Consider the following 24837-nt stretch of genomic DNA (forward strand, 5'->3'; position numbering starts at 1 on the left):
AAGGAAGGATGTAAAAACAATTCTATCATACTGCCACTTTACCTTCTAAATTAACGTCTGCAAAGCAGTGAAATTCCCAACACATTCTGCAGGAATTAAAAGTTTCATTTATAATCTACAGCTATCCTAAAATAATTCCTCAAGTAGGTCTTCTTGAAAGACAGGAAAAGTCTAACCCTTCCGTTTGACTTACCAACATATAAGGACACAAGCCTACACATTGTAATGACAACACTGAAGAATCTTAACTACTCATCCACAATAACAGCTTTTCACAAGGAAAGATTCACGCACAGGCACTTTTGGACTAACAGAAACTGTTTTAACAAAACACGAGAACTGCACAGATTCCTTCCAAGCTAGAGGTGGTGTTGGGGGCAGGATGGTTACTTTTCAAGTCTTCTCTACATCTGCCAAGCCAGGATTTCCTATAGAAACAGTACTGCAAAAAAAGCTGCCATATTCTGATGATGGCAGCATGTACAGAACAGCTTTCCACTGAACCAGATTCAAGCAGCTTAAAGCTGCACTTGAATTCAAGCCTGTTAAACTGTTTCAGAGGTGCCAAGCTGATCGCCGGAAAGCAAACTTTTGCCTCCAAAGAGGCTTCCTTTCCCCACACACCTGCCCTCCAGCCAGTACAGAGACAGACACACTAGTGAAGGTTAATTGACAGCCCTACCTCAGAATTCCATCCCACCCACTTGCTAACAGTTTAGCCACTGCAGAGATGGTGAATTCATCCTAAAGCGTTCTTCTAAGAATTGCCCATGAAATAGTTAAAGATATAGTGTGATGTGCTTAAGACAGAATTTAAAGGGAACAACATTAGCATGGTTTGGTTTGGTTGTGCTAGTAGTAAAAAACAAGCATGGCAGAGCCCTGGGAACTGGCTGGGTATTTCAAGTGTTTGTATTCTCAAATATGCCGTCTGTTTCAAGGGTTCAAAAATGAAGCTGCCCCAACTCCCGTCTTCATCCCCCAGCACATGGAATTTCACAGCTTGATGAGGACAACTTTGAAACACTGATGCCTCAAAGGCCACAAATACTGTCACTATCATCTAAATGCTAAATTTGAGTATTCTGGGGAAAGATTCAATTTGATAGATGAAGTAGATTCTTGATTCTTTTGGAAATCCATGCGATTGGGGTTGAATGTATTGTGTGCATCTGCACGGAACAAATAGCAAGAGCTGATGCAACAGGTGGTTCATACAAAGATGATGACAAAGAACTGCTAGCATGTGATTCAACATCATTTCATGGGATACCACAAGCATGTTTTGCAGAATCAGTGCACAGCAAGCAAATAAAAACCACAGTATTTTCCAAGTTAAGTACCTGTTTTGATCATATATTTACAGGACAGTACCGTTATGAAAATTAAGTTTTGCACAGACCTAAACTAATAGGAGAGCATGCCAACATTAGAAGGATCCCAAATGCATGATTATCTTAAGATCTTCACTATTTCAGTTTTCCTATATGGAAAAGGACTTCCTGTATCTTTTACCTGTTACCAATGCATTACAACTCTTGCCTGAACATTTCCCGCAAAACCCATTTCACGTAAGATGAAGTCTCTTGTTCTGACTTGAAACTTTCAAAATCCTTGCTTTATACTGTGGCAGCCTGTTTCCCCTCTACCATGTAGCTGACGTCAGGTTCAAATGCCTATTTATACATAAAAGCAGCTGTACTTGGTCCATTCATGTTCTGATAGTGGCTAACAGAGGATGCTTAGGGACAGAATATCAGAATCACAGGTGGGTGCAATGGCTTGCTTTCACCAGTACCTTCCAACCATCTAGCAACAGACACTTAGAAGTCCCATGTTTAGTAAGTGATGCTTCTCATTACAGAATCTTCATGCCTTCTTGCTCATTACTCCATGCTCAGCAACAAATGGACAATGCCACTAAGGTGCAAGTCTCCTCTGCAGGGTTTTCTTCTGGCACAACATCTGATAACCTCTTAAACTCAGCAGCTTGTATGGCATATACATTTATATTCAATACACCAGGAGTGTATTGAATATATTTATAATGTGATACTCTCTCCCTCCTACAGAGTTACACTGACTACATTTCTTCATGCAAATTTTTACAGTAATAATAAACTCTCAACACACTGGGTCCTAGAAGCCCTGTAGTAACAGAAAGAAAGTATAGAAGATGCCAAGTATTGCCCTGCAATTCTGAAGAATTCTAAAGGTTACTGTGAAATCAAAGTCTACACAAGGTTGTTTGGAGAGCTTTTGAAGACACTGAAGATGCTGACATGCCTTGGGGCCAGCACAGCTAAGACAGGGACAACACCTCGGAGACCATCTGGCATAGGAAACATTACTCATTAACACAGACTAACAACTCAGTCCTCAAAGATGTTGAGGAAATCAACCAATTGCTTTCTCCACGATCAGTTGAACAACACAGTGAAAAAGTAGTGCAATAGGTCTACAAGCCCAGCTCTGCACTGCACCTTTCACCTCAGTTCTTTATCAGAGATGTACCTGTTCTCTTGCATCAGGTCTTTGATCTGAGCCAAAATCCAGTCCATTTCTGAAGAGGAATCAGACCACAGTTCTCGAGACTTCGAAACAGACTGTACAGTCTGCATAACCTGAGTGAATGAAAAATCTAAGCATTAACAGAAAATATGCTCCAACGGTAAACAGAAAGGAATTGCTATGAAGAGAAGATGTGCACGCCATATATGGTTCATCAACAGCAATTAAAAAAAAAAGAAAACCACAAAAGTTTCCCTTCCTAGAGGTATATTAAAAATTAATATAAGCCATTTCATACCCGGAAAAGGCCTGAATTAAAAAGGCAGCAGCACCAAAGAGTCACAGTCCTGGCATCCTCATTCTGGTGCAAAACCTTGCTCTCCCTGAGTTCAGCACAAATCAGGACAGACTCATTTTGAATCACTAACTGCACATGTGGGGTGGGGATGAGGTTGCCTACTCAGGACAAGGTTTTGCCAGTCATGTTATGCATACAGTAGATCAAAATGTCAAATCAACACAGCCATCTACGCAACCTGTAATCAGCTGAGAGTATCTGCTGAGCATACTATCAGGTTGTACCAAGACAGAACACTGGAGGTTAATACTCCTCTGATTTCTTGGTTTGATATATACTTTATGTGAGTCTGTCCAGCAATGTAAGTCATACCTTCTACTTATGCTCACAACCTACCCAAGTGGTAATTCTACCATCACCACCTTCTATAAAATATTGGCATGAAGCATGTTACATCACCAACAGTATGTAGCAGGTTTTTTTTGGAAGACGATAACCACTGAGAGAAAAGAAGAAATTATTTTTCCCGCCAGGTAGAAATGTAATGTAAAATGAGACTGGAAAAATCAAGGTGTAATTTTCAGGACTGTGATTAGCTCTCTTTGCCTATATATGCAAAGCTACCACTGCATGCAAAAGATACTTTAGATAACAAATCAAGTATAAAGACATGAGCTAAAGTGACTGAAGAACCTCTAGCCTACCTATATGAACAAGCAGACAACAAAGTACACAGCCCCTGTGACAGAGCTTACTTTGGCTTAGTTTATACCTTACAGACTTTTATAAGCTTTTAAGTATAAGTATTTAACAAAATAGCTGGAGAAGTAACTGGATCAGAGTCTGTATAGTTACACTGTTATAAAGATGACTTAGGTATAAGTGATTCTCCTCCTTACATGAACAAGATCAGAGACAGACTATACATTTATGCAGCGAGTAGCAAAGATGTTGTACCACTCTTGCTATGCTAATCTAGGGTTAGCGTTTAAATATAAGCCTAAAAGCGCTTCAGGTAGTATTTATTTGATATTTGGAACATTCAATTGCTGTCATGGTTAAGAAATTGTTTGGATGCATGAAACCATCAGCCCTTAAAGGGCACAAGAACAAGCCCATGTCATTTTTTTTTTCAATCCATTTCTAAGTTTCAGAGATTTTATCAGCTATGATCAGTTTTCAGTTACAAGTCTACTGTTGTTGGCCTCTGAAACTGTTCTGAACAAAGGACCAATATGCTTGCATCTCTTGAAATTACTGGCAGTAGTTATTAATGCATAAAAGTAGTATTATGTTTTTTATTAAAGACGAACTTCAGTTAAGAACTTGCATGTATCAGCCATAAGGAGTAACACTCCTTGCAGCTGAGAGATCTTGGCAAGCCCTTTGCTCACCCCTACTCAGCGTACCTCAGAGTTGCAAAAATTATATATTAAAGGAAGCTATACCCACAACAAGTCTATCTACAGAGCATTCATTTTTCACAATTCAGCTGTATTTTGTCACAGTTGACAGACTTAGAAGTACATCACTTGAAATCATTCAACAAGAAAGGCAGACTTACAGGGTGAACAGAGAAATTTCAAAAGCACAGTATGCAGCATTCAATTAAATTGAGGCATATAACATAGTTTACTCTTTAGCCTGTATTTACACCATTTCAATAGGATAAGGAGAGTTTCACATGAGCTTCGAAGCAAAAGTTTTGAAATTACTCTTTAGCAATTAACTAACTACTCCTTTCCCCCATACAACCCTGGCCAGTTTAAATTTTTCCTATTCAGTTTGAAATACTTCCCTCTGTTCTGTTAATATGTTAAGAGGTCACTCACCACATATAATCAATTTGTCTCCTTTACGATACAATGCAAAATGTACAAAATATGCCAGTACGAACTACTGAAAGGGAAGGATGAACAAAGGAGAATCACGTTACATACTCCAAACCCAAGACAATGAAGGAAACTGGATGTTCACTTTCAATAAAATTCCTGACCCTGGTTCTCATTGCTGATTAAGTCTACACTTCACTGGAATGTTAGCACTCTTTCTCCTTTAGCCCCTAATGATATTAATCAAAATAAAAGTAAGAATAGCTCCCCAGTAACAACAGTACATTGGGGAGGTCATATCCAAAGACCTTTCACAGGGTTTGTAACCCACTTCTCAACACATCTTAAGAGCTACCCCATTATTAAGAAAGGGACGCTGAGCAGAGAGAGATGTCTGGGGCAAATTATTCAGGTATCTGAACTGCAGCACCTCAGCCACTGGGCGACTGCAAAAATACACAATGGATGATAGAAAACACGGGCTAATGACCTCTGAACGACAGGTCTCAATTTCCAGAGACACTAGGATGAATGAAAGCAAACCGAGCACTATTCACCTGGACAAGCAAGACATAGGATCTCCAACAAGTACATATCTCAGTTATAAACATGAACAAAGTGTTCGCATTAGAAACCATCACAGCTCAAATTGCTCGCTCTCTGCAGTGAAGCTTTTCTTTGGCAAGCTATGTATGACAACACTAGGAGAGATATCTGAACAAGAAACTAACCAAGCCTCCCTCTGCACATGCAGCAGTCACAGGTTCCCTATGGGCTACGCACTAGATGGCAGCACTACTGAATACACAACTTAGCAAGCGTTGGTAGCACTGTGGACACTGGCTTACTGCCACCTCTGCACCGATACAAGTATCACTTCTGTATCACTGACACTTCTGGACAGATTCTAACTGTGGGAAGATGCTACAGGGAGAAAAAAGGGATCCCTGCAGTTATATGAAATAAAATCCTGGCACAGCAACTTAGTCACGCTAGCACTCAGGTATCTCAAATGAGCCTTGGCCAAGAGCACCAGTTCTTCAGTTTGGGCAAGAATGAAGAGAAGACCTGTTGCCCCAAGCAGGAAATTAGAAGAACAAAAAGTGCTGATGATCAGACTGCACTTACCCGAAACTGCTCGTTCTTGTAGGACATCAACACATCTCTGACTTTTTCTAGAAATAAACATAAATACATAGTTTAAACAGGGAACAGATCAACAATATAAGTGAATTTTGTATCAAGGCAAGCTGCTTAGTTCTGCTGAATACACAATCAAGGAAGACATCAGTCAAATGAAGCCATAAATTCTGATTCAGACAACATTCTGAAGACAGCTCCCAGACTTTTCCAGCAACATAAATTTTATCAAGTGGGGTTGAACCAGGAGTTCAGTATTTTATCACTAACAGTGGCCAAAGACAGGCAAGTTGGTTAAATCCAGACAGCTCAAAAACATCCCTAAATAGATCAGTTTAGGAAGAAATTGTTCCCATAGGCAGTTCATGTTCTGATGCCTATTTGTATTCCTTATACTTGCATTTTAAATCTATTGCAACGGCACTGTGGCTATTCACAAACCAACCATAACCATATTGGACTTTATTATACTTTAATTTACCATCTACATGAAATGTCTTTTCTCTATCTACGGACCACTTTTACTGTACCTGAAATAGCACCATATTTCAAAATACTTCCCCATTCAGGTGTCACTGTCACCTGCTATCAGGATACCCACCACCCAGTATCAGCTAGATAAAACTTGAGATGTATTTGAACTGTAGGACTGATATACTGTTGCCATTCCATTACTCTGGTCATATAAATCACTGTACCATTCTGTGGTTCTCTCTTTCGGAAACTGGGCGTGCGGTGTTCTTTTTTTAGGGTAGCCAGGGAGAGGAAGGAATAAGGAATAGCACATGCTTGCATATCACCCAACATGCAATCAGACACAAGCCCAGACAGACACTCTGACAAAAGAAGTGGTAAGTGTTGCTGCATTCCAAAGTTTATTACTGCCTCTAGGTTTGAAATGTTCCAATAAATTCTTTATTAAACTCAAAGCGCACAACAAATTAGCTAATATTTTCTGGATCACAGCTACCCTGTCTATGTATGAGTCTGTTATAAAGGAATCTAGATAAGACTTACAACAAATCCATAGATCCCAAAGCCAGAAAGATCATTATAGTCACCTAGTTTAACCTTCCAGGGAGCACAAAGGGCCACTTCAGCATTTCTGCACACCCTCTGAACCTTGGATTGGGCTGTTGCAATTTGTTGGGCATGTTTTGTCAGAAAAAAATATGACTAACTGGTTTTACTGTTTGAGGTACCATTTGATAACCTCATGTGCCTCAAACTCGCAGAACAGCCATCTCATCTGAACTCCCGCTTCCTCCAGAAATTCACTCAACCTAGAAATTTACATTGAGAAAAGCTCCCTATTTTGGGTTCAAAGACTTCTGGTGATGGAAAAGCAACCACCGGAAAAGTTTACTAAAGTTGTGCCATTGTTTTGCACTTCAGATCTTAGATTATATCCAGGTTTAGCTACCTGTGATTTTTTTTTTTTAATATATATACACTATTGACAGCTAGCGATTTTTCTGTCTACATGCAAAGTATGTTGAAACTGACTGAACTGCCTTTGTCCTGCTCTTGCTCAAGTTAGGAATCTACAGAGTTTTGAGGGCTATAAAAGGACCATAGCCTTCTTTGTCAGTAGTGGCCTCAATACCGAAACTGTGGCTGTCAAAACACTACAACCAATTTTTACAATGCTTGGTCCTAAACCGTCCCACTATAACTGTTGCTACTGATTAGGACACTGCATATTCAACAGAAGTAAAAGATTTTATGCTACAAATTCAGTGAGCTAATACCAAAAATGTCAGTCACCCCAAGAATCCATCAAGGCCCAAGGAGTAATCCCAAAACCTGAGCTGAAGGTATGCATTGTCAAGGCTAGAAGATGACACTTTTAAACTGCCTTCTCTAGCATGGGACATATCTACTCCTTGTGTCTGCCACTGTTCTAGGGACACCTACCATGGAATTCTTTGTGTTTCTGACAGGCCTCATGCTGTGGGGTTTGCATCTCCCATGCATCGTTGTCCAACTCTGCATTTTCTTCCGCCCCTTCCTGCTCCTCGTCCTCATCTTCATCCTCACTTTCTTCACATAAGTTATTGCCCAGCTGACGGCTCCAATACGTCTTTCGTAGCCAGTCCAGCACAACATCACAACCTAAGGGAGAACAGCAAACATTCTCTTCTCAGTGAGGTTTTCTTTATTATTCAAAAAAAAAGAATATAGGTGGTACATTGCTAACTTGCATTGTGAAAAGAAACGCTGTTAACAAGTTATGAAACCTGAAATCACATACAACTCCATTAATGAAAAGGTGAATGAGTTTAAAAAAAATAATAAAAAACACAACAAAAAAACCCTCACAACGAAGTATAAGAGGTAACACCGACCCACTGTCTTTTTGGCAACAAGAAAGATTGGCCACTTCTATAGCGGTACCTCTTGCTAGGCCAAATTTAAGCAGAAACTAAGTCTAGCAGTGGCGTTCTGATGAGAAAACGAGTCAATCCTTTAGTATCACCATGATCAAAATAGCATCTATAACTATTTTTTTGTGCAGAGACTACACTAGGCATACATTAGACAGAATAGAAAGAAAACCCCTTTTCTCCCATCACTATTTTACTACCCAACTCAATCTAAGGACCCTGCTGAAGGTTATTTAACTGGCTCCTCCTTGCTTAACCCAAAATTCCCAGGAATCCCTTCAAATGCCAGGAGCTGGTCATTCATTCAGGCTTGCAGTACCTAGTGCATTTCTCCCTAAATGGGATATTTTAAGAGCCTCAGGTACCTCAAAACCATCAGGAAAAGCATTTACCTCTTTCCTGAGACGAACTTCCTGTGCTGTAAAGAAGCAAGAGGTACAAACTATTGTTTCCAGTATTTTTTTGAGGGGAAGAAGAAAGTCTCTGAACACCTGCCCTGTAACGCTCCACAGCCTGGAGCCACCAGACGCAGTTCAGCTACACCCACAGGGCAGCAGCAAACCCTCCTGGTGTCTCACACCACAGCTCTCCCTGCCAGGACAAGTCCTCTGCCTGCCCTGCAGGGTCCCAAAATGGAGGGAGGGGTGCTCCCCTCAAGGCCTGTGGCACTGGCATTGCCACCCTGAACATGCCTCAGGCCGGGCCCTCCCAATGCCACCCACTGGCAGCACTCACCCTTGCGGCACAGAGCCAGCCGCGGCAGCTTCCCGTGGGTGAGCTCGTGACGGAGATCCACAACCCAGATGGGGATATCCACCTGGAATAACAATCACAGGAGTTACCCCACAGTTCCCACCACATCACACCCTAATTGCATGCAAAGAACCTCTAACTGGGTGGGAATGGCCTCTTCTGGGCCACTCCTGCACCATAGTCCCCCAGCTTCCCAATTCAAAGGTGGGCTGAAATCCCCTCTTCTTCAATCCCACTCCTCCTGTGGCCCAGGATCCATACAAACTTGGGATTTTTACAGTTTATGTTCTTCATGTTACTTGCAACACCAGATGTCTTTTTAGACAGAGGTGCTATGTATAATTTAATGAGATACTGAGCAGCAGTCAAATTATATTTAAACAAAACATTTTGGATGACAATTTGTATATCAAAGATACAAATCATGTCATATGTAATACTCAAATCATACACACTCCAAGTTGCGCGCAATTTTTCGCAACTTTTCTAAGGACAACTACCTTTAATTATGCAAGGCCTCTATTTTTAAGCTTGATCAGTTTAAAAGGTGAGATGAAGCACCTTCCTTAAAAACCGAGTAAAAAAATAATAATTTTAAAAAGCCTAATCAATTTGTCATTCTCACTCAGACAAGGCTACATATATAGGAGAGTCTCAAATACTGTCTGTTCTTCACTGTCAAAACTTGCTGTTCAAATATGATGCTTAGTGCAGCTGGCAATAAAAGGACTCAAGCTGGTCCTGCTACAACCTTGAACTTTCCCCCCTCCATACAGAGGTGCAAGCTAACCTCAAGTGAGAGACACGAGATGAAAATGACTGCAAGTGTGATTAAATGTTTTTCATGTATAACCTTGCTTGTCAAAGACTAGAATTGATAAACCATAGATTTAGCTCTTTTTCCATATCTCAGTAGGTAACAAACAAGAATGTGTGGTGTATATGTCAAGTGGGACTTTGTTACCCCTAATCTGATTTTAAAGGACAAAGTTTTAGATCTAGTTACATCAAGCCTCTTTAAAACTTTGCAGTTGGAAAGAACTGGCATCTATATCCATTATTTTGGTTATAAGAGAATGATCCCCCTCCAACTCCCTCCACCCAGTGTTGTTAATAAACAATGCATACGCTCTCTATATACACATAAGTTATTGAGGAACTGTTATTAAATATTTACCTCTTTGGCTAATTGTCTCAGAGGAATGCTGACCATTTTCTGTTTCCTTTCTGTGATCAAGTTGACAAACCTGCATGCAGGTTACAGAAAAGATAAATGACTAAGAAATGAGCTATCAAGAAACTTGGAACCCCAGAGACAAATCCCCCACATGCTGTACAACCCTGTGGTCCCAGAGATGCAAAGTTAAATGAGACAGCTGAATAATGCATCTGTCCAGATCTCTCTCTCTCTCTCACAACACACAGGCCTTCAGAGCCCCACCTTACAAGAGCCAGCCCATAAGAGAGGATGAGCTCATGTGACTTCAGTCTGCCAGACGAATCCAGGACTTTGCAACGAATCAGTTCAGCGGTGCAATCCACTGCGAGAGGCATTTTGGGACCGTACCTGGAGGGTAAAGGAAAGACAGGTGAGCAGTCTCACAAGAATACACTCCCCCCGCAAAAAAGGTAGCTTTCCGGCTACTTTTTGTGCTCTGCGGTTCGTAACAGCCTGAGAAACGGTATGCTGAAAGACAGCATCAAAGGCTCTTTACAGAAGGCTTTTATTTGGAACAGTGATTATATGGCTAGTCCTAAGCATATGTTAAATGAGTACTTATGGATATGCTAAGCACAAACACAAGACACCTAGACTGGTCTTGAGTACGGCTGCAGCGGGGGGAACACAGCGAGGACACGGTGCTTTGGGGCCCCAGGAGATGCTCCCTGTAGCGCTCTGCCTGCAGAAACCCGCCTGCGAAGCTGCGGGGACAGAGGGCTTCTGCCCGCCCTGGTGCGCAGGGGGACAGCCTACCCCTGCCCCGGGCTACACGCCCGAAGCCCACCGCCCGCAGCCGGCGCCCTGCCAGAGGGAGCCGCCCGCCCGCCCGGCGGCACCGCCGACCTCCACACAGGACCCCAACCGCGGAGCAGCACCGGGGGAGCCGCGGCCGGGCGGCCCCACGGGCCCCAAGGCAGAGGGCGCCGGGAGCGGCCTGGGGCGGAGGGCCGCTTCAGGGGCGGAGCGGGCCAGCCCAGGAGGCAGCGCCCACCCCGCCGGGCCGCAGCGCGCTGCCTGCCCGCCGTGCGCGGCCCGTACCGGCTCTTCCAGGCCGAGACGCGGTCCAGCGCTTCCTGCTGCAGCCGGCTGTCCCCGCAGTACAGCCCCACCATCACCTGGTCCCACTCCGCCCTGCCCCTCCACGCCACCACAGTCCGCAGCGGTTTGAGCCGCTTGCGGGCCGGCGACAAACACCGCCGCCCGCCGCGCCAGGCCGCCGCCATCCCGCCGCCCGCCATGACACCGCCGCCCCGCGCCGGGCCTGCGCCGAGCGGCGGCTCCCCGCCCCGGGGCGGAGCGCGCGGGGCCGCTTCCGGGGCGGGCGGCGGCGGCGGCCGTGGGGCTTCTGAACCCGTGTGGGGTCGCCGGGCCTGCCCCGGGGGTGCAGGACGCGTCTCCCGAGCGTAGGGGGGTTCTCCTGCTGCAGGGCCGGTGGTCCACGGGCAAAGGGGTGTGTTGGGGCCGGTGCAGAGGGGCGGTGCTGGGGGAGCTGAGGGACGGGGAGATGTGTTTGGGGTCGGGGCGAAGGGAGCGGGGTGAGGAGGGGCGGCCAGAGGACTGCAGGGCAGGACGGTGCCCTTGGTGGGGTGTGGGAGGCGGCCCCCGCGGCGGTGGGGCGCTGTCGGGAAGGAGGGGCCCGCCACGGGCCTGCGGCGGGGGGCGGCGGCGCTGCCGGGCAGAGGGGTCCCTCGCCCTCCCGTCTCGGCTCTGTGCGTGTCTGCACTGGCAGGAGGCTCAAATTTTCCCCACTTGCTGCATTTCACAGGTTCTTGCAGGAGGCTGAATCAATAAATGATCCAGGCTGTAAATCCCTATGGGTTTGGAGGCTTTTTTTTAAAAAAACAAAACAAAACAAAACAAAAAAAAAACCCCACCGTCTTCTCTTGTCACTAATCTGTTTTGCACAATCCCAGGAATACAGTTGTGCTCGAGGTCAGAGGGGAGGTAGGACCGCACCACGGGATAGGAAAGAAAGCACTGGGGGTGGAGGTCCACAGAAGCTATTTATGGTGGTTTTGCGAGCAGAAAAGCTGAGCCTGTGGGTTCTGGTGCTGTCTCCAGCACCTAACGAGTATCTTGGTCTTTCCCCAAGGCTGCCAGGACTGTAGGATGGCATAAGCTTTTTTTGTTCAATATTCTGAAGCAAGGTTTTGTTTGCAGAACTGTTATTCATCCTCACCAGCTTTTTATGAACGTTCTCTGAAGAAATGCTTATACTGTTCTTTGGTGTTAATAAATGTAGGCCAAACTGAAAAAAGAGTTTCATTACTCAAAAGAAGTGTAAGGCTGAGGGAACAGATTTGACATTCGTTGCCAAACTCCCGCAGTGCCTCACGCAGTGAAAGTGAATTCTCAGAAGATATGAGGCGGGGAGAAAACTTGGAACAGGGCCCTGTTCTCTGGAAATGAAGTTGCACTTTTCATCTGCTTAAAAAATGTTCTGAAAGGACAAGCTGTTTACTGCAATCAAAGGGTCTTATTCAGAGCATAGGAACACCATGTGTCATTTTGCTTGCCAGATTATTCCTGCGTTTCAGAAATCAACTGCAGTGAAAAGGTTGTAAAAGGCAAATGCTGCAGTGCTGTGGAACAGATAGGAACCATCAAACTTCATCAGATCTCCTGCTTCCAGAACCTCAGAGACGTAATCAGAAATTAAAAGGAGTATTATTCATTCTTATTCTCTGTGGAGAGGGAGAAAGATGTGAAGGGTTTGGTGTTTGTTACAGAGATGGAAGGGAGCAAGGACTGAACCAGCTTGGATTTCATACCCTTCATGTGCTTTCAAAGTCTGGATCTATGGGGAGTTATGCTGGTGCTGGTGCTCTGCTGATGATGTCCGGCTACGATGTTGCTCAGTACAGAACTGGGAGGTAATGGGCAATTCGCCCAGAATGTCCCACACAAGATTGGCGGCAATTTGCCATTCTAGTTTCTGCAGCGTTGCTGTGGTGGAGGCTGAGAGGGGAGGCCGGGATTGTCTGTGGTGTCCCTTGTAGTACTTTGGGAATCTGGGTGGTTAGGGTGAGTGAGGTTACTTGCACCTGCAGGCGAAGTGGCAATGAAGAGCCAATGAAGAACCAGACTGCTATCTCAGTAGAAGGCCTAAATGGAAAACCTAGTCTTTAAAATAAAAGAGATTCCAGTGTGTCAGGATCGTGTAGGTAGCGGAATAAAATGAAAAATCCAGAAGGTGAACTGTGATAATACTGCCTCTAAAGAGACATGAATCTGCTTTTCATTTGTATGACTGAACAGGAAGCCCCCAGAGCCTTCCTGAATAGTCTTGCTGCTGCTGGGAATAAGGAAATTCCTTCTCCTACTTTCTTTCCAGAGAGTTTGAAGTAAGCAGAGGTGATACCTAGAAACAGCCTTGGAATGTCAGCTGAAAGGAAATTTCACGCACAGCATGCTTTTCTTGACTGGGAGTAACAGCTATGTGCCAACCTTCTTCCCGGAGTAATCAATGACAAAAAATGCATTTAAAGTCAGTGGGTGCAAAGGATTAAGCTTTGGGTCATCCAGAAATGGAAGAAAAAGCCCTTTATACCAAAAAAGGAGAGAGTGTGACAAGATGATGGGAGGTCAGCTGGTTTTGTTTGTTTGTTTGTTTGCTGCTGTTGTTTTCTATATTATTTTTTTTTTAACTCAAGCTTGAATAAGGCACAGCCAAGAAAGAACAAGGCTCTGTCTGCCTTTCTATGGCTTGCTAGTTTCATCTCTGAAGTGGTCCTAAGACACTCGAGCTTCGCGTATTTCCCAAATGCCACGGCCCTTTGCTATTGTCAGTAGAGCAGTGGGTGACAGGGCAGCCAGAGCGTCTGTGCCCTGGCGGTTGTTGCCTTCTTGGGCGAGTGTTATTCCCTGGAGCAGGAGAGCGACTGCTGATAGGGCAGAGGAGAAGGGAGAGGGGCCTCTGCATCTTTGCGGTGCTATTGGCTGGTTTTGTTTTCTGGCATCTATGAGACTTGAGCGTTGGAGACTGGCCATCGAACATCCTGTTTTCACTGAAATTTGTCTCTGTTCTTCCCAGTCTCTTCTCTTTTCTTCCTTCTGGTTGCAGAGTTGCTGCAATAGCACCAAGGTAAGAATATGAAATGGCACTTCTCGGCTCATTTCTCACGTGGGGATTGTTATGTTTGAGCAAAAGGTATCTGGCATTCTAAGCAGATAAAGGCAAGTTTAGCCAGGATCGCAAAAATCACCGTGCTCTTTAGAGAGCTAGGCAATAGAGGCTAATAATGTAACTCCAGATTTGCTGAGTGCTGAATTAATCTGACCTGCTTAGAATCACACTGTGTGGATTCCTGCGCAGCAAGCACTGAGCAATGCCTGCACACTTGTAGTCCTTATGCTCAATCCTGTTCTCGTTGAAGTTTGTGGAAGTTTGAGGGTGAAGCTGCATCAAGCCTCATGTATGTTGGGATTGGCAAGGACAGCAGATGGGCAGTAATTCTCCTGTGCCGTGAGCGTGCGACCACGCTGCAGCTTCCAGCCTTTTCTGATAAAGCTGAATGAGGTGCTGTATGCACTTCTTTCCTTCTGGGAGTCTCCCCTGGTGCAGGGCTTGTTTCCCTGCTTATCTGAGATGGAAAGGTTTGTTGCAGAAGTGACCTGTGACTCCCATCCTCAGCACTTTCGGCAAAAAAGGGAGGAGGGACAACTGGAATTTCTGTGTGCGTGGTCTCAGCACAATGAGCAGCCATCTCTGGGTAAGAGAGCCCAAGCAGGAAAGGTAGACAGGCTCACTCTGTGACAAGAAGGGGAGGACCAGAACTAGAAACGTGGGACATAAGAGGAGGTTGGATGGAAATGTGTAGGAATGGAGGAGGGGAAATGGAAGGGTACAGACAATCGGAGGTGGATACGTGTGGGTGAAAGACAGCCCTAGTCACCTTCTCAAGAACATCCTGCCCCTATTCTACACCTCTCCTATGTGCTCCTGAGGCTACAGAGATCCTCGGTTTCCCTCCCTTCTTAGGATAATATCCATAAAGCAGGGCTCGAGTTTCTGGCAGGTATGTTGGATTTTGAAGAGCAAACCAGGGGATGTATTACAGGAAATAAGCAACAGAATGTGCTTTCCAGTGCCAGAGGCCTTGGCAGCAGGTTGTGGTGCTATTCTGAGATGTCAGCCAGCCCTGAAGGAAGAGGCAGTACGGTGTTCTGTATTTCTATCTAGTCCAGGAATCCTGCATATAGATTCCAGGTAAGGAGCAGCTTCCTGCAGAGGGAAAGGTGATTTGGCTCAGTGGGACTCTGTACAGGGAAGACTCAAGGAAAAAGTGTAACTCAGACAGCCTAAACGTTCCCACCAGGCAGCAGGGTCTCTTGTGAAACTTGTTATGCCGGGCTCAGCATAGGAGATTAAAGACTGGTTTGGAGAATAAGGTGTTGATGTCTGTTTTACCTCTTTTGCACATGGAGGTCTCTGCAAGAAACTGCTTGTGGAGAAAGAAACTGGGGGCAGAGATGGAAGACCTGGACGAGGGGAGGGATAGTGGAAGGAATGTCTTGGGAATGAGAACTTTACCTCAAATGAGTTTATTGCAATTATTATCTACAGTATGCAAACAAATGTGGTGAAACAAACTCTGGGCCGTGCGCTCTGTCCCCATGGGGAGAAGCTGAGAGGGAGAGCAATGCAAACCAGATGTTTGTCATTTTGTTTGATGCATCTCCTGAAAAGTGCTCAGACAGCGTGGCCATGGAGCAGAGTCTAGGAGCAGGCACTGAACGTGATGGGGAATGGCAGAAGTGCCTTTCTCCCTATAGGAGATGCAGGTTTCAGGTACAAAATGGGCTTTAAAAGCACTGGAATGAGGTACCCAGGAAAACCTTCCTGGTCCAAAACTTGCTTTGCTTTATTTCTTTTGATTTGTGTTCTTTTCTTTTTGACTGAAGATGAACAAGAGCCTATGAGGACTTGCACCTCCCTCCTCCCTCACAAATGGAAGGCTCCAAGGAAAAAATCACCCTGAATATTGGGGGAGTGAGATATGAGACATACAGCAGCACCCTCCGGACCTTCCCAGGGACCAAGCTGTGCAGTCTGACAGAGCCCCACGCCCCGAGCATCTACGACTATGATCCCACCACCAAAGAGTTCTTTTTTGATAGGAGTGCTGAGATCTTCAGCTACGTGTTGAACTATTATAGGACCAAACATTTCCACTGCCCCATCGATACCTGTAGGTCAGTCTTGGAAGAGGAGCTGGCTTTCTGGGAAATAAATGAGACACAGCTAGCATCCTGCTGCTGGCTGAAGCTGAATAACAAAGAGGTGCAGCCAGAGGAGTTTAACATTTGGGGTGAAAATGAACAGACCGATGACCAGTGCCTCATAGTCCAGACAGAAAGAAGGGATTTCAGCTGGCGAACGAGATGGCAGCCAAAGATTTGGTCTATATTTGAAAAACCCTTTTCCTCTTTCAGTGCTAAGGTAATACTCTATGTGGAGATGGACACAGCCTGTGTCCTTTGGGATTACTGGAACGGGTCTATGAAAAATGCTAATGGGTTCGTAGTTTTGATAAGTATGCTTTGAGTCCCAGATTAAAAAAGAAAATAAAATTCTCTCTTCTCACTAACAGACACCTCCTCTGTTTCTCCTCCTCTTGTCCCTGTTCTCTGCACAGAATGCATGCCCCGTGCCTCTTTTAAAATGTGAAGGCGTGCAGGGCAACAAACGCAGGTCAGAGGCTGCAGAGGATGTTTTCTGTGGCGCTGGTATTTCTGGAGCCAACATTTAGTGCTGAGGAGACCCTCAGTGTGAGTCTGTCTGTGTTACTCCAGCTGTCAGTCGTTTCCCCTTCCTCACAAACACTGATATACGAGTTCAGGTGGTTTTTTCTTTGACTCCGATCTTCTCTATTATTTTCCAGTTCTGAAAAGAGAAAATGCACTCCGTGTCAGCAAATTAAAATTAGTCTGGGATTGTACTGTGCTTGTGGAGGGGATCCTGGGGTTGTGGTGGGGCAGTGAGGTTATGCGATACTTTTTTGTTGAACTAATTGCACGTGTGCCCTTTCCTCCCTCGGCAGTGCTTGGCTTTTGTTTCTCTGCTGTTCATCGTTGGAATTGTCATCATATTCTGTGAGGAGACCAAGGCACAATTTGAGTTCTTTACTGCTAACTTCACCTCTGTTGGCTATTCTGAGGTCTCCCACAACGACCATGAACCCTATTACCACCAGGCTGCCTACCTGCTTCATCTGGAGCTCTTCTGTGTCCTCTGGTTTACTTTTGAGTTCTCTGTGCGATTTTGTTTCTGCCCAGACAAGAAGTTGTTCTTCCAAAATCCCCTGAACGTGGTTGACTTCCTCTCCCTCTTCCCAGTTTATATTGAACTCTTTGTGGCTGGGCAGATTCAGAGAATGCCGAGCCTGGGGCTTTGGTTGGGCTTTGTTCGCATTGTCTATCTCCTCAAACTCCTGAAGATATCCAAGCTGATAGAAACGCCACTGATCCTCAAGGTTCTGTGCTACACCTTCAAGTCCATCCTCAGAGAGATTTGCATCCTGCTGATGATATTGGCCTTTGAGACCCTCTTCTTTGGCTCTCTCTTTTTCTACGGGGAGTTGCTGGGTAGCCATCCCTCCTACACAGGGGAGCTGCACTTCACTGACATTCTTGTTTGCTTCTGGTGGGCTTTGATCACACTCACTACAGTGGGCTACGGAGATATTATCCCGCTCACCACAGCTGGCCAAGTGACGGCAGCCTTGGCTGCAGTATTTGGCATGTTAACTATTATTATCCCAATACCCATTTTCCTGGTGAAATTTAAAAGCTATTATGACATTGCTATTTTCAAACAGAAGCTGAAAAGGAGCAAGAAACACTAACGCTTCAGAACCTCTGTTCCCCTTTGCCGTTAGCAATAAACCTTCAGCATGGTTTATTCCCTTTGGTGGGAAGGGAGGGTGAATAGTTCTTTCTGCATTTACTTGCTGCCTAAGCATGCTCCAAACCACTGGCGGGGCCTCAGGTTGCAGTACTTGATATACAACTGATCAGACCTGTCAAATCTCATGGGTCTTCCCCATTTTGGACTTCTTCCCATGCTCTTTTATATGCCACAGTTTCTCTCTGTCATCTAGCTGTTCGGAGACAGGCTGCGATGCCGCATTATGGCCTGAATGTGCACCACATAGCCCAGTTCCATGACCTGGGGCCACAGCGCACTCCCTCAGTTGGCGTACAACCCATCGCCTGACAGACCGTAATCTCATTTTGCATGCTGGGAAGGAAGATTTGTGCACGGTCCTGCTCCGACAGCGAGGAGAAAGCACATGGTTTTGTTGTTTTTTTTTTAAACAATGTTCTGTTTCCTCCTTTCACCTAACCAAGCCGGTGCCCGTGATGTGCCTGCACTCGCACACAGGTGGAGAGGCGGCAGCAGGCTGAACTGAGAATCTGTGGTCCCAAGAGCCAGCGCTCTTTGACAACCTGCTTTGCGGGCTCGCAGGAATTGCTGTGGCATTCGGGTAGCAGCAAGGGAGCCCTCCCACAGCAAATCCTTCTTTGCTCGGCTGAAGTCAATGGCAACCTTTCCTTGACCTCAGTGACATCAAAATTTCGTTGGACACTTCCAGTGGATCAACACATTTCAACAGTTCTTGATTTTTATATAACAAAGTCACCGAGCTATTAACAAAAATATCTGTATGGTTTTTGCTGTTCAAAAGGAAGAACATAAACTACAGTACTCAATATAGTCATTTACTTTCTTAAGGCATAGATATAAACTAGGAATATTTATCTTTTAACTGGATAGTCTTAATTGTTACCTAGTCTAATTTTGAAATAAAAAATATTGTTGAGGTTTGGAAAAAAAACACACATCCCCTTGTTTATATCGCAGGATGATGTGCTGAGATTATTTTGTTTAGTAAGCAAAAATTTCTGTATACAATAACATTTATGTATTTAAATTTCATTAAGGCTGTATTTTAATTGCAATTTTGATTAACTTTTGTCTGTCACTGTGACTTATCTATTCACGATAACATTTTAAGGCTGTTTTATTTCTATTGAAACATCAGGGAGCTTCCCTCTATTCCAATGCAATTACCTCTGCCAAGACAGATGGTCTATTACTTGCCCAGCCCATTGTCACAAGGTCAGCTGGATCACTTGAATGCGAACAGAAAGTGGTTTCTCACAGTACTGTTTTCAAGGTTTAATGCCTCCTGTTGTCTGCCTTCACCCCAAACTAGATCAGTGTCCAAGCTGTGGCATTCATGAGCGTTTGTATGGATGCAGGACTAATTCAACTCCAGCAGTGTGGTGTGGGGGTACTACTCTGGTTTCACTGACTTCTATGTGCGCAACTCTCCTGGTAGTCAAAACTGGAGCATCTGCTCTGCTCTTGAACCGAGGCTCCTTTGGGCCTTCAAGCAGGCTGGGCGGCTGAGGGTGTCCGGGTCTATGTGGTCAGTAAAGCTGTGGTCTAGCTTGCTCTCAAGACCAGCTTGTGGATTTGTGCCTGAAGTCACCTTAGCCCACTCCCTAGAGCGGAATAAACGGGGACAGCCTGAGCAGTCGCAGCATCCTGGCCAAGCTCTTCTGCATGCGTAGCGCAGGCAGACGGGACGCACTTGCCGCGTTGCTAATTGCTAATAGCACAGCTAAGCACATACATTGCGGACAGTTTGAGATACAGCCTGTCTGGGACTGGTCAGGGACACGTGTTATTGCGGTGGGTTAACCCTGGGCAGCCGCCACATGCCCACGCAGCCGCTTTCTCACTCCCCTCCTCCACAGCATGGGGAGGGAAAATAAGATGGAAAAGCTTCTCAGTCGAGCTAAAGACAGGGAGATCACCTACCAGCTACTGTCACAGGCAAAACAGAGTCAATTTCAGGAAAAATAAATCACTGCCAGTTAAAATAGATTGCGATAGTGAGAAACAAAACAAAAAATGAAACCAACACCTTCCCCTCCCCATTTTTTCTGGGCTCAACTTCACTCCTTCGCTCCTGACTTCTGCCCCCTCCCGCCCCCATCGTGGCTGACAGGGGCCAGCCCCCCGCTCCCGGCACCTCGCCACCTGCGCCCCATGTGGCTGTGTCACTGAGGACCAGCACCCCGTCCCGAGGCCACTGGGCTGAGCAGCGCTGAGAGCCCCACCGTGCTGGATGGAGCAGCTCGATGAAGATGGGGGAAGAGGTCCTGCTCCTAGGTGAGGGTATGCATGAGGATGAAACCATCCCTAACGCACAAGCTCACCTGACAGCCTCCAGCAGCGAGCCCTGGAGCTAGGAATCACAGAGGAGATGCTTTCCCAGCGCAGGCTGTTCATGTTGGCCTGACTCCTATGCCATCCCTATTTTCATAGCCAGGCCATGGGCACACAGAGCCTTAAAGAGGGCATGGCAGGCTCTTCCTGTAAAAAGGGATATGAGCTTTGACAACAGGCTGTGAAAAAGCCTGTAGCAGCTTTCAGTATTGAGAAGGCTGGGATTCGCAATGGGGAGCAAGAAAAACTGGTGGCATTTTACATCAATGCACGTCTACCACCTAAACCTTCAACTTCCCAGTCACTAGAGCGTTGAACATCGCAAGACGCTCTCTGCTACAGTATTAACTACCCAAATGTGATTCAGGTAAGAGTCTTCCATGTACAGTGAAAGTGGACTTTGTGAGGATTCCCATCCCAGATGGGATCTCAGCAGTGGGTAACGGGCTTTTGTTTTGAATCAGAATAAAAAGTCAAAACCTAGGTATTTCTTAAGAATCAGATTGTCAGGATGCAGTGGGGGCCAGGGGCTCTTGAAGGGTCAGGGAGCCAGGAGCTGAGCATAAAACCACAACCTTGTCAGCCAGGATCCAGCTACACAGTACCAAGGTGAAGAGGGCAGACCCAGGGATGGCAGCCGGATCCAGCCAGGACTCCTGATCATGAGGCAAATTTGTGGTGATAAGAAGTGAATCTGCAGATCAGGGTCAGGGTCACGTCCAGTGACAGTTCCCAGAGTCACACAGCCCAGTGATCACCAGGTAGGTCCAGAGTGAAACAATCAAAAGTTGATTGAAAGTTGTCTCATTTGGATTCGGTAAAACCACTTGATTGCAATAAAGGCAAAAAAAGAGAAAATGTCTATATGTGTTTAACATGCAAACACAATAATGTATTAATACTGATGTAATGTCCAAAATAAGAAAGATGTAATGAGTCATTTTTAGCTCATCAAAATCCTTCCATCTTTATCAATCAGAAAGTAAAAAAACACTTTTCACAGAATTGTAGAGTATCTCAAGTTGCAACGGACCTGAAAGGATCATCGTGTCCAACTCCTTGCTCTTCACAGGACTACCTAAAACTAAATCATATGACAAAGACCACTTTTGACTTCTCTCATGAAAACATCGGTAAAAAGAACATGTTCCTGGAAAACAGCTTAGGCTCTCCCACCGCACGCTGACCAGTGCTGCTAACTTGTCCCCAGTGCTCCCCAGTGTGGAAGGATGAGGAGTTGCTTGTCACTGGGAAACTCACCAACACAGCAAAAAGTGCGAAAGTGATGGGGAAGAGAGTCCTGCTCTTGGCAATCCTGCTTTGCCACAGCAGATGTGCTTCCCCTCTCTGGACCACGCTTCTCTCTCTCTCTCGTGGATCCCCTTAGCTCCAGAATTCCCGAGCAAGAGGAGCACTGGGAGGAGCTGTGCTTTAGTGAGTGAGGAGGGAAAAGCACTGCTGCCTGCCGGTGTTATCCACCACAAGAGCAATTCGTGCGGCGGTTCCCTGAGACTCCAGTGCAGCCCAGCAAAGGAAGGTACTGAGCCTTATCCATGCTTCGGACCTGCTCCTTTGGCCCTGCTGGGGAGCTGGTAAACATAGCCTCCGGTCAGCTTTCAGTCTCTTTGCAGTGCTTAGACAGGGGTAGGGAGTCAGGTCTCAGGCCATAGGGCATTTAGGAGTAGATGAGAGCAATAGCATGGGGATGGATTGTACTGGACTCCCAGACATGATTTCTAGGTGGGTGGTTTCCTTAACCAGCCATGTCATGCACTTTGTGTTTAGAAGTCACTGTCTTCCCAGGCTGATACATTCACACCCAGTGTTTGTTTTCTTATCCTATTCTAAAACTCTTTCCTCTTTCACTTAAAAATATTTAGCACAAATTGTCTCACAGTGAGTTAAGGACCAAGCTGTTTCTGATGCCCTGCACGATAAATAAATTTGTGGTCATGACGTCTCTGCTAAGCCCCCACGCTCTTTGCCACTTCCATGTGAGTTTGGTTTCCAAGACAGGTTTCTAAAGAAGTGACTTTTGTGGCTGGTCCCCATCCCAGCCAAGCACTTTCAGACTAGTGTTGTCCACTCATCAGGAGCAGCAGAGAGAGGCAGAATAAAGCCTTCTGCAGCAAGACAAAATGAGCCATCCTGGTTATTGCTCGAATGAATTTTTGAGGCGTAACTGTTTGTGCAGTGAGGTTCTTTGCTGCCGCTGCAAGTGGGAGCCTGACCAAGGCAGCCGAGTGTGCTGTGTCCCACGTGCTTTTCTTGCATTGATTTGCAGCCAGTTTCACGCTCCAGCTCCCTACCCCTTTTGCCACAGAGTGGCAGCAAATTAGCTGAGGCAATCTGATCTTGTGTCTCCGGCACAGTTGCAGGGCTTGTGAGGTAAGTGGGATTCAAACTGAAGTAGAGGACTGCTCACAGTGGCCATTCATCACTGGTAGAGGGTATTAACTCCTACTTGCTTCCCAGCCAGTGACAGCCTGAAACCAGTTAAAAGTTCAGTACTCCTGTCCCTCTCTTCTGAGTCTGTTTTCTTAATGTTGTCTACACTCGATGGGCTGAATTTCCAGTTATTTTAGCCGTGTTAACTCCACAGCATCCCTAAATACTCCAAAGCATGCGCTTGCTGCTGTGCTTCTTGGGGTTGTGACAACTCTGTGCTCCCTGTGCGTTGGACATAGTGCAGTTAATTGGACCCAACCTGCCCAAGGCTGGGACAAAAAATCCATAAGCCCCTTGCCAGAAATCTCTTGGTCAAGTGTTTCATTATGGGAAGGGCTAACCCCCATCCACTGCTGCTCTCGTCCCCTACAAAGGCTATTACAGGGAGGGATACTCAGAAGCAATAGGATGTCAGACTTATTGTACCCATGAAATGGATGAGAGGGACCACTGATGCAGCATACGTCCCTTTCAGAGAAATAAGCCGTGTTCTTGGCTACCCTGAATACCGCCAGCACCATGACTGGTGAGAGCTTGTTGGGCCAGTGAGGGGAGTGACTTTCCTGGGCCCTTGGGGTACGGAAAATTTAGGGTCTGGTGGAGCACGGTCCCACAATCATTCAGCCTGAGGTTCCAGGGCATCTGCACAGCCTGTCTGTGGGCAGAGTGACTCAGCAGCAAAGGGAGATTCGGTTGCGGATGGTGAAGTCAGAGCCTGGGGCTTCACCAGGCTCTGACTCACAGAAAGCAAATGCGTTTGACATATGCGGGAAGTGAATGAAAGTTCCCAAATCTGGATGTTTCTCAGGACTCAGGAACAAGCACACTCAAGAGACACACTGACTGAGATGGTCATGCTATTAAACTTTTGTTCACTGAAGTGCAAGTAGTGCCCCTTGCAGATATTTCTGCCTTTCTGTGTTTCTGTGCAGTTGCAGCACTGCTTTCCCAGACGCATTTAGATTTGATGTTATTGTACTTGTCTGAAAAGGTTTTCATTTCAGATCCCACAAAGTATGCAGACAAGTGATGGACAATCCGTGGTGACTGCACGGGAGTGGATGGAAGAGCGTGTGTGTGTTTGGGGGGCCCTGTCCACTTGCGGTGGCCAGGTGGCTTGTAGCCACTCTGATGCTACCACACATTGAACAAACCTTTTTTCAGCCTAAAGGTTGTGCCTGGAAAAACATCTGCTTATGCTACGGCTAAATCCTTCCTAACTAACGCTCTGAGTATCCTTCTTTCAGCCTACCCCTGCCTGCAGCGGAGCATTGGAGGAAGACCGGTGAGGAGTGACTCCCTCTCATAATTCCCCACCGAAGACCTTCATTGCAGCCACCCTCTCTCCAGGCTGCCAGACTGCGAAGCCATTCTCCTGTGAGGCCGCCTTTGTCATGATTTAAGGAAGAGACTTGAATGATGTAGCGAGGTTGACTTTAATCTACTGCTCGCTTGGGTTTCTTTGAAACAAATCTCCATCCCATCATTCATTTGGGAGCGAAATATGAAGTGAATATCCGTCCCTCACCCCAGCCTCACACGAGGTTGACCCTCTGTGCCCTCTGGGTTAGCAGTGTTAAGAATCATATCCATATCTATTCATGTGGTTCTTGGTAGCCGGTATGGTTTCATAGCATAGATCAGGTTGGAGCTTTAGGCTATTGCTTTTTGTCTGTTACAAAGCTTGCGACAGAGTGCACAACTCTCTCCTTTCACATTGCCGCCTCAGAAGTATGTTTAATAATAATAATTAGAGCACACAGGACTCGTCTTTTTTTTGAAGTGCTTCCCAAAGATGAACTAATTAGTCCACACAACTTACCGGTGGGTAAACCCTTACAATTTGTCTTTGGGATTACTAGAGAGAACTTCAACCCCTCATTCAGCCGAGCATTTGAGATTGTGCTTCATTTTAAACTTGTCTGGGAGTGAAGTACACGTTTAAGTGGGCTTAAGATCCCAGCTACCCGCCTGGGGCAAAAGCTTTATTCTGGACCAGGATA

The 24837-nt window shown here is 45.7% G+C and overlaps 2 protein-coding genes across 2 annotated transcripts in view; one reads left to right on the plus strand and one right to left on the minus strand.

Annotated features, from left to right (window-relative positions):
- LAS1L (LAS1 like ribosome biogenesis factor) overlaps window positions 1-11392 on the minus strand; it is a 33503-nt gene extending 22111 nt beyond the window's left edge. The window contains exons 1-7 of the mRNA XM_082488133.1: window positions 11182-11392; window positions 10363-10488; window positions 10099-10168; window positions 8904-8985; window positions 7699-7896; window positions 5770-5816; window positions 2515-2624 (exon numbers count right to left, since the gene is read on the minus strand). Of these exons, the coding sequence (XP_082344259.1) occupies window positions 2515-2624; window positions 5770-5816; window positions 7699-7896; window positions 8904-8985; window positions 10099-10168; window positions 10363-10488; window positions 11182-11381 (833 nt within the window). The 5' untranslated portion in view covers window positions 11382-11392. The remainder of the gene's footprint in view (window positions 1-2514; window positions 2625-5769; window positions 5817-7698; window positions 7897-8903; window positions 8986-10098; window positions 10169-10362; window positions 10489-11181) is intronic.
- A 4701-nt stretch (window positions 11393-16093) lies between these two features.
- On the plus strand, window positions 16094-18116 carry LOC309675844 (voltage-gated potassium channel KCNC1-like; the record flags this gene model as incomplete). Its single annotated transcript, XM_082488246.1, has 2 exons — window positions 16094-16585; window positions 17187-18116. The coding sequence occupies 2 exons, from the start codon at window positions 16094-16096 to the stop codon at window positions 17988-17990; spliced, it is 1296 nt and encodes a 431-aa protein (XP_082344372.1). The 3' UTR covers window positions 17991-18116.
- Between the last annotated feature and the right edge of the window lie 6721 nt (window positions 18117-24837).

The sequence above is a fragment of the Vanellus vanellus genome, assembly GCF_965231255.1.
Source record: "Vanellus vanellus genome assembly, chromosome: 10".
NCBI lineage: Eukaryota > Metazoa > Chordata > Aves > Charadriiformes > Charadriidae > Vanellus > Vanellus vanellus.